The 10388-nt window shown below is 31.5% G+C and overlaps 1 protein-coding gene and 1 pseudogene across 1 annotated transcript; one reads left to right on the top strand and one right to left on the bottom strand.

Moving 5' to 3' along the window:
• The first annotated feature begins 3998 nt into the window (after positions 1-3998).
• Positions 3999-4607, top strand: LOC127082014 (uncharacterized). Its single transcript, XM_051022237.1, has one exon. It carries the CDS (start codon positions 3999-4001, stop codon positions 4605-4607), a length of 609 nt encoding a protein of 202 aa, XP_050878194.1.
• Positions 4608-6832: 2225 nt separating this feature from the next.
• Positions 6833-9639, bottom strand: LOC127082013 (uncharacterized; annotated as a pseudogene).
• Positions 9640-10388: the final 749 nt, after the last annotated feature.

Genomic DNA, 10388 nt, shown 5'->3' with positions numbered 1-10388 from the left:
TGGGATATAAATATACATATTTGTTATGTTCTTTATGTCTTGTGAATGATTTAACCTAATAACTTATCCTTTTCAGGAAGTTATGGTTCAGAACGCCAGAAACACGAGTCGTGGTAGGAGTGCTGGTAGAGGTGCTAGTAGAGGTGTAGGTAGGAATGTGAGTGGTGAAGCTACTTCTAAAGGGGCGGCTAATATCCCCATGGGATGAGAAGATCATCCCTAAACTGGAACAAACACTCAAGGTGACACTCGAGATGTTCGTGGACTTGTTGCAGTTGTGTTAGTTCAAACACAATAAAATGCTCAAATCCTGCAAATCACTCGAGATCCTCAACTTTTCCAGCAACAACAGAGTGAAATTGTGCATGAAGATATGAGATTGAACTCGTTTTTGAAAGGTAAACCATCACAGTTTGGTGGTGACTTTAATCCAGAGGGTGCTGAGAAATGGTTGAAAGAGATAGATAAGATATTTTATTTCACTCACTGTAGAGAGAATAGAAGAGTCGGTTATGCAACATTCATGCTGACAGGTGATGTTGAAGCCTAGCGGAGAGGAAAACATAGATTGTTGGAAGAGGAATGAAGTGAGATCAACTAGATATTGTTCAAAGAATAATTTTTTGGGAAGTATTTCCCAAATTTATGTAGGAAAGAGAATGAGAGAGAATTCCAGAACTTGCGTCAAGGTATGATGACAGAGGGAGAGTATACTAGGAAGTTCGAATCCTTTCCAAACTATTCTGAGTTTTACCGCTTACATCCAGGGAAGAATGAATGTGTGAAAAGTATCAAGATGGATTGAAATATGATATCCAGAGGGCGGTTCTACCTCTGCATATTATGCGCTTTGGTGAGATGATAGAAAAGTATTTGGAGTTGGAAGGAATTGACAATAGGAAGAATCAATATGGATCAGGAGGACAAACCTGAAACAATAATCACAAGGGCCATTTTAATTGAGGCCATGAAGGAAGGACCCAACAAGGGGGTAGGCCATATCAAAGGCCTACACCATATCATAACTAGGATTCTATGAGGTTAATGTTCAAGTGTTACAATTGTGGAGGGGCACATCTTAATAAAGGTTATCCAAATAGAAATATTGGAGCTTGTTTTCGTTGTGGTCATAAGGGTCATTTTCTCAAAGATTGTCCCCAAGGATAAACTCAACCAACAAGCCAGAAGAGTGGCCTAATAAATAATAACAATGTAGGGAGAGAAAGGAACGGAGACCCAAATGTTGGTCAAAGACCTTAGAATCAGAATAAGGCAACCATGGGAAGAGTATTCATAGTTAGAGGAGTTGATATCTCAAAGTTAGTTGGGTTAATCCAAGGTATGTGTTTAATTGGAGATAAGTTGGTATCAGTATTATTCGATTAAGGAGCTACACATTCATTTATATCTATATCTTGTGCGGAAATTTTGGGATTTGAAATTGTTGATCTCAATTATAAGTTGACCATTACAACTCCCTCAGGAGAAAGAATGGTAACTTGTTCAGTATGAGCAGACTGCCCTATAATTTTAGAAAATAGGTGATTCTTAGTAGATCTTGTGGTACTCCCGCTACAAGACTTAAATGTCATCTTAGGAATGGATTGATTATCAACCAATGATGTAAACTTGGGGTACAAGAAAAAAATGTTAACGTTTGGAGAAGATAGTGGAGAAGTCATAAGGGTTGAAACTCTCACTAAAAAATTTATGATGTTATTCTCCATGTCAGTAGGAGAAACCCCTAGTGTTGAAAATTTTCCAGTGGTTTGTGAATTCCTGAAAGTTTTTCCAGAAGATGTTCTAGGTTTACCACCGGTTAGGGAAATGGAGTTTTCTATAAACTTAGTTCCAGGCACTGGACCAATTTCTATATCTCCTTATTGATGTGACCCTCAGAGTTGGCAGAGTTAAAGAAATAGTTAAATGAGATGTTAGAGAAGGAATTTATTAGACCAAGTGTATCACCATTTGGAGCTCCAATCTTGTTTGTCAAGAAGAAGGATGGTTCTTCTAGACTTTGTGTAGATTACATACAACTTAATAAAACTATTGTACAAACAAGTATCTTTTGCCTAGAATCAATGGCTTGATGGATCAGTTGAAGGGAGCATAAATATTCTCGAAGAATGACTTAAAGTATGGATATCATCAGATCAGGGTGAATGAGGATGATATTCCAAAAATAAGTTTTAGATCTTGTTATGAACACTATGAGTACTTAGTTATGCCATTTGGTTTGACTAATGCTCCAACAGTATTCATGGATTACATGAATAGGATCTTTAGGTCGTACTTAGATCAATTTGTTGTAGTTTTCATCGATGAAATTTTGATTTATTCCAAGAATGAGGTAGAGCACGAAGAACATTTGAGAATTGTGCTACAGATATTAAAGGACCATCAATTGTACACGAAATTCTCGAAATGTGAATTTTGGTTGAAGGAGGTACAATTTCCTGGTCATGTAATCAGTAAAGAAGGTATTGCAGTAGACCCGAGTAAAGTTGAAGCAGTAACAAAGTGGGAAAGTCCAAAGACTAACTAGATATTATCGGAGGTTCATCGAAGGATGTTAAAATATCGATTTTCCTATGACTCAGTTAATAAGGAAAGGTAAACACTTTGAATGGACAAAAGAGTGTGAAGACATTTTTTAGAAGTTGAAGGAAAGATTGACTTCATCACCAATACTCATCCTACTAGACCCATCAGAACAATTTGATGTGTATTGTGATGTGTCATATCAAGGTCTTGGTTGTGTGTTAATGCAAGAAAGGAAAGTGATAACTTATGCATCAAGACTGTTTAAGGTGCATGAGAGAACTACCTAGCTCACGACTTAGATTTAGCAGCAATTGTGTTTGCCTTAAAATTTTGGAGGCATTATATTTATGGATCAAAGTTCACTGTGTTAAATGATCACAAAAGCCTGAAGTATTTATTTGATCAGAAAGATCTAAATATGAGACAAAGGCGCTGGATGTAATTTTTGAAGGACTGTGATTTTGAATTACAGTATCATCCAAGAAAGGCCAATGTTATAGCAGACGCTTTGAGTCGAAAGACACTTCATGTATCCGTAATGATGTTGAAGGAAGAATAGTTGATTAACCAATTCATGGGTTTAAACTTAGGAATAAACACAATGAAGGAAGTATACTCATATGTGTTATTGTCGTGTCTAATGAATTTCTAAAATGGATCAAAGATGAACAACAACTTGATGACCATCTAATGAAAATAAAGGAAACTATTAAAGATGGTCAAAATGGAGATTTTAACATAAGGAGTGATGGAATCCTAAGGTTTAGAGAAAGGTTGTGTATTCCTCAAAACCAGAAGATTCGAAAGTTGATTTTGGAATAAGGCTACAAAAGTAAGATGAGTTTTCATCCAGGAGCCACAGAGATGTATCAAGACTTGAAGAAAATATTTTTGTGGTTTAGAATGAAGAAGGATATAACAGAGTATGTTCAAATTTGTTTGATATGTCAGAAGGAAAAGATTGAACATCAGAGGTCATCCAGATTGTTACAACCTTTCGACATTCCAGAGTGGAAGTGGGACAAAATAGTTTTGGATTTTGTAACCGCTTTGCCAAAAACTCAGAATAAGCATGATGCAATTTGGGTAATCATTGATAGGTTGATAAAGAGTGCATATTTCATTCCCATCAATTAGACGTTTAGCTTAGAGAGACTAGCTCAGGTATATGTAAAGGAAATTGTTAGATTACATGGAATACCTACAAGTATAGTCAGTGATAAATATCCCAGATTCACATCAAAGTTTTGGCGTCAATTGCACTTAGAGTTAGGAACCAAACTAAGGTTAAGTTCAGCTTATCATCCCTAAATAGATGTTCAGTCGGAAAGGATAATTCAGTCGTTAGAAGATCTATTGAGAGCTTGTTCTCTTGAACACAAAAAAGTTGGGATGAGTTCTTACCATTGATTAAGTTTACTTACAACAATAGTTTTCACTTAAGTATCGGCATGGCTCCATATGAAGCATTGTATGGACGAAAGTGTCGTACACCTTTATGTTGGTATAAAGTTGGAGAAAACAAAATATTGAGTTCAAGATTCGTGCAACAAACGACAGATCAGGTTAAGCTTATTAGAGAAAAGATGAAAGTTACACATGATCGTCAAAAGAATTATAGTGATAAGAGGAGAAGACCTTTGGAATTTGAGGAAGGAGATCACGTGTTCATTAGGGTAACTCCTAGAGCAGGAATTGCACGAGCAATCAAAACCAGAAAGTTAAGACCAAGGTTTATCGAGCCTTTTCAAATTCTACAGCGGATTGGACCTGTAGCATATCACATTACTTTGCCTCCAAACCCGTCTGATCTTCATGACGTATTCCATGTATCACAACTGAGCAAGTATTATCGTGACCCTTCACATGTCACTGAGCCTGAAACTGTGGAACTTAGAGATAACTTGGAATATGAGGCTTTACCTGTCAAGATTTTAGGTCACCGAATTAAGGAACTTCGTGGAAAGCAGATACCATTGGTTAAAGTTCTGTGGGATGATGTAACAAGTGATTCTACCTGGGAAAGAAATAGGACATGCGTTAGAAGTATCCACATATGATTTAGGTACGCTAAATTTCGAGGACGCAATTTCTTTTAAGGGGGCGGTAATGTAACATCATAATTTTACATACCTTAAATAATATATTCGATTATATTTGAGATTTTAACATCGCTAATTATTAATTAATTATCCTTTATTTTTATTATTAATATTATTTTGATTTGAATATTATCGTTTCATTTTACAAACTAAACTTTGAAATTAGTATTTAAAATACTTAATTTTAAGTTAATTAATTATCCATATTATTATTATTATTATTATTATTTTTGTTGTTTTTGTTATTATTATTATTTGATTTGATTTTATTTGAATATCACCATTTTACTTTACAAACTAATCTTAAAAAAATAGTAAATAAAATAATTTTAAGTTAATAAATATATTAAATGATTATCCATGTTATTATTATTATTATATTTATCATTTCATATTATAAATATATATATATATATATATATATAGATATATATATATAGATATATATTATATATAGATATATATATATATATATATATATATTATATATATATATATATATATATATATATATATATATATATATTTATATTATATATATATAGATATATATTTTATCTATATATATATATATATATATATATATATATATATATATATATATATATATATAAATAAATAAATAAATATATATACATATATATTTATACACACACACACACACACATATATATATATATATATATATATATATATATATATATATATATATATATATATATATATATATATATATATATATATATATATATATATATATATATATATATATATATATATATATATATCCTACATGATCTTGTGTCATGAAATATTAGGAAATCAAGCTCTCTTACATTTCTCACCAATTATTTTCACAAAGACATACTAGAACATTTATAAAAACTATTGATGAAAGACTAGGGATGTGTTTGTTTCATGGATATAAATATTATTCCCTGGAATAAGTCTCCCATAAATAAAATAATGGAAATTATATTCCTTGGAATTTTTTTAAAAAGTGTTTGGTTATGAACTTAAATTCCTGGGATTGTTTTCTCAAAATTTCTAGAAATATGTAAAATTGTCAAAATACCCTTTATATATATATATATTTGAAAAATACCCTTTATAAAGGATTATCAACAATACCCTTTATATATATGTTTGAAAAATATAAAATGAATAATTAATGTTACAGACATTTTAACAACAATTTAAAAGGTATGTGTTATGATTTCTAAGCAATGGATATCTGCTAGACATTAACAATTACATATTAAGGTTCAACAATAATATATGCTTATAATAAGATGCAGAAAACATAACATATTAATACCACTTGATGACATCAATACTATTTGTCCTAAAATGGAAGGAATCAAGGACATGTTGAAGTTGTTGTCCTTATTGTTGGTTGCTTTTGATGATGAAGAGGTATAAGGTGCTTTGCTACGTACCCATAATCATTAAGTCTTACGCCTTTTCAGTAGGAATTTTATCAAATACACACACACACTTCTATTATAGAGGATGACAAATTGACCTTTAACATTCCTTCTAGATATTGGTCAGTTAGCAATGTTTAACAGAGCCATCATCACAAATACTCTTTATATCAAGATTATGATACTCTCAATATTAACCATGACTAAGAATGAACTCTAAAAGACAATGCAACCATATTATTTATGTAACTATTGCAGACTGTAATTATCTTTTGTTTTATATTGCAATGACAAGGATTTTATATTAGTAGGATTTTGCAAGATAATAAATCTCTAACAAAGCATATGCATTATTAACTATTAATAACAAATGCTACAATCGAGCAAGTTGGAATACCACTATAAAAAAAATCAATAGCAAATCAAATAGAAACATGAATAACACAATGCATTTGAGATTTTGACAGTGCTGACAATACTGATACTTCATTGGTAGTATCTTTTCATACATGTTTTAGTTAATATAGTTATTATGAGAAATGTCAATATTGTATTATTAAATAAAGTCTTGTCTTAAAACTTATCAATATTCAGTAGCAGAATCATATAGGAAAATAAACAATACAATGTATATGAGTAAAATAGACATAACACTAGTGTAAAGACAAAGACAACTAAGTAATAAAACCAATAAAGACAATGTTCACATGATATTGTTTTACTAAATAATAAAAACATTAAACATTCAAAATTCTATTAAAATGTGCTTAAGACAATTTGCATAAATTCCTTCCTCAATTCAAGAGTATCCATAGTGAAAAAACAATCACATAGATTATTGTCTTTGGTGATAAGCATGACAGCCCTTACCACATCTATAACTGATATTCCTTCAATTTCTTTTAAAATAGAGACGATTTGTTTCCTCCTATCAGCCGTGTGTTTTTCGTGCATAAAGCAAGACATGAGTTGTTGTATATTCTCCACACTTCCAGCATAAAACTCACCTAACTTGTTCAATGAAGTTAATAAACTATCAGAAACATCACCATTATACTTTACCCTTTTACCTGCACGTTTTCCAGTCCTATTTGATGTAGCCTCGCATTGTGATTGGTTTACTTGACTTGGTGCTTGAGTATCCTTATAGGAGGGCATTTCCGGGACTTGCGAATCATATTTCTCTTCACCTTCATGCAAATTGAGCTCAAACTCATTCCCTTGTGTCGATTGGAAAAATTCTTTCACAATGTTATAAGCGTGCTCTACTGGACTTTCTGATGCATTACCAAATGCTTTATCTTTTCCAAATACAGCATCCAAGTTCTCAAAGTGAGGAAATGGTTTTCCATACAAACCAGATGCAGTAGGATGGGACTGCATTGAAGTAAAATATGTATGATCGATAAAATAAGTTTTGAAAAGCATACATTAAAATGTATTATACATTATGAGAATTTGAAATGAAATGTCCCCTTGCACCATTGGCTTTAAACTTCTTTCTCTACAATAATCATTTTCCTAGTATCATCCCATCCAAAACCACTTGCACCCATCATATCTTTGATTGCTGAATATTGTGATTTTAGGCGTTTCACTCTTGATTCAATGTGAGGGTTAGCTTTTAACGTGCAGTTTGGATTTTTTCCATGGAGATACTTTTCTAACACTTTAGTATATCCTGGTTTAAATGTGCCTGCATCCGCCTTCCATCCGTCATCCAATAGTTGTAATAAACCTTTGTTTAATATAGCATCTTCTTTTGCAGTCCATTGCCGCTTTGAGTCTTTTGTATTTTGATTTTCAGATCTAAACTCAAAAACTAAAATGTTAACAATTATATAATACAATTTTTTTTTGGTTTCAATATAGATATGCAATTATTCAACAACTAATATGCAGTAACTAATATATAATGAAACTCAAAAGCTAATATATATAATGAAACTAATATGCAGTAGCTAACAACTAACAGTAACTCAAAAACTAACATGTTAACAATGATATAATGCAACTTTTTATTTGGTTTTCAAAATAGATATGCAGTAACTTAAACACTAATATGCAGTAACTAATATATAATGAAACTCAAAAGCTAATATATAATGAAACTAGTATGCAATAACTAATATATAATGAAACTCAAAAGCTAATATATAATGAAACTAAGATGCAGTAGCTAACAGTAACTCAAAAGCTAACATGCTAACAATTATATATAATGAAACTTATATGAAATAACTCAAAAACTAACATGCTAAAAATTATATAAAAATAAACAATACTGCTAAGAAAATAAGAGTACTAGGGAGAATAAAAAAATATATATATAATAAAACTTTTGTTTGTAGTTAATAATACAATTATGATTAAAATAAATCATACAAAATAGAAAAGACAAATATGAAACACAAAATTTATCGATGATTTCCACTTCTCCATTTATTAAAGTTTTCCAATGCTAAGTTATCTCTCCATTAACTCCATGTATTACTTGGCTCCACAACATTTATCATTTCACCATACATAAATTCGTTAGAGGACTCAACATCTCCTAAATCCCTTTCCAATGGATCTCGTGTCATTTCGATTCGAATATGATTATGTAGAAGACAACAAGCTGTTATAATTCTTATTTGAGTTTTCAGAGGGTGGAATGAATTTTCTCTTAATATAGTCCAACGTCCTTTTAAAAGTCCAAAACATCTTTCTATTATATTTCTAGCTGATGAATGTTTCATATTGAAAAACTCTTTAGGTGTAGTCGGTTGTAAGTCATTCCTCCATTCATTAAGGTGATACCTTTGACCTCTATATGGAGTAAGAAAACCTTCCCCGTTCATGTGTCCAGCATCACATGAATAATAGTACCCTATCACCAGTAAAACTAAAGTTATTATGCTATATATATGAAAAACATGTTTTATGTTAATGTGAACTTAATATGATATACCTTGAGGAACCCTTAGTCCATTTGGTTGAGAAATAACATCTCTAAGAACTCTAGAATCCGCTGATGAACCCTCCCACCCAAGCAAGACATATATAAATTATAAATCTGGTGAACATACACCTAACACATTTGTCACTATATCACCCTTCCTTGTCCTGAATCTACTTTTATCAGCTTCAGGCACACTGACCCTGATGTAAGTGCCATCAAGAGCTCCTAAACAATTTTATAAATTGGCATTGGTACAAATGTTACTACTTAGAAATTGAATATTAAGTCTTATACTATTAAAAATTATAGACAGTGGAATTTAACCTTATACCTTGAAGTATTTCCATCTTTCATCAATATTGTTATCCAATATCGGTTGAGGTTGTTTTAACAATTCCTTGTGGCACTTCAGAAGAGCTAGTAAAACATTCATGAAATGCCTACTAATCGTTTCACCAGATCTAACAAATTGTCTTCTAATCATTCTATTCTTAACATGATGAGCTAATATATGTAAAAACATGGTCATTAACTCCTCAATGCACATATGTCGAGTAGGAACTAATCCACCAATACCTTTCAACATTTCATATAGTTTATGAAAAGTGTCCCTATCCATCCTCGTATTCTCAATACATGTCACATCACTTGTGTAAATAATTCTCTAAAAATGCACTTCTCTGACTAAACTTCTTTCATAACAATCCCATGACCTTTTTTGCTTTTTCAAACGATTACTTAGAGAAAAATAGCATAACATCATTGTCATCAAAGTAAATAAATTCAACATCTCCAAATGCATGATCAATATTGTTATTATCCTTTACTTCCTCTCACGAACTTCCATCAAATGAGCCATGACCAAAACTTAAATGACTTATTTGCATAAAGTTACTGTACTACATTATTTTTCAAATGAACATAAGTTAATTCAATAAAAATTACTAAACATGAATTATCATCAAACACACAGGTATATAAAATACATCAAGTATGTGAAAAAAATGAAAATGGTGATTATGATCTATTTATACACACTTCTAATCAAATACATGATTCAAAATCTGACATACGATGGTGTTCTACACTCTATTTTATCTGATATGTGGCAGCGGTGTTCTACACTCCGCAGTATTCAATACGGAAAAAAAAAATTCTACGCTAACACCATGTTGGATACATGAGAGTATTCTACACACAACAACCTTCATAACATGATGACGATCATGTTCGATATGTGGCAGCGGTGTTCTACCCTCTGTAGTTTTCAATATGCAAAAGTTGTGTTCTACACTAAGACTTTGTTGGACACACGATAGTGTTCTACACACAATAACGTCTGTAACGCAATGACGGTGTTCAATCGAC

The sequence above is a fragment of the Lathyrus oleraceus genome, chromosome 5 (assembly GCF_024323335.1).
Source record: "Lathyrus oleraceus cultivar Zhongwan6 chromosome 5, CAAS_Psat_ZW6_1.0, whole genome shotgun sequence".
Taxonomy (NCBI): domain Eukaryota; kingdom Viridiplantae; phylum Streptophyta; class Magnoliopsida; order Fabales; family Fabaceae; genus Lathyrus; species Lathyrus oleraceus.
This window is presented reverse-complemented; position numbering and strand designations above follow the sequence as displayed.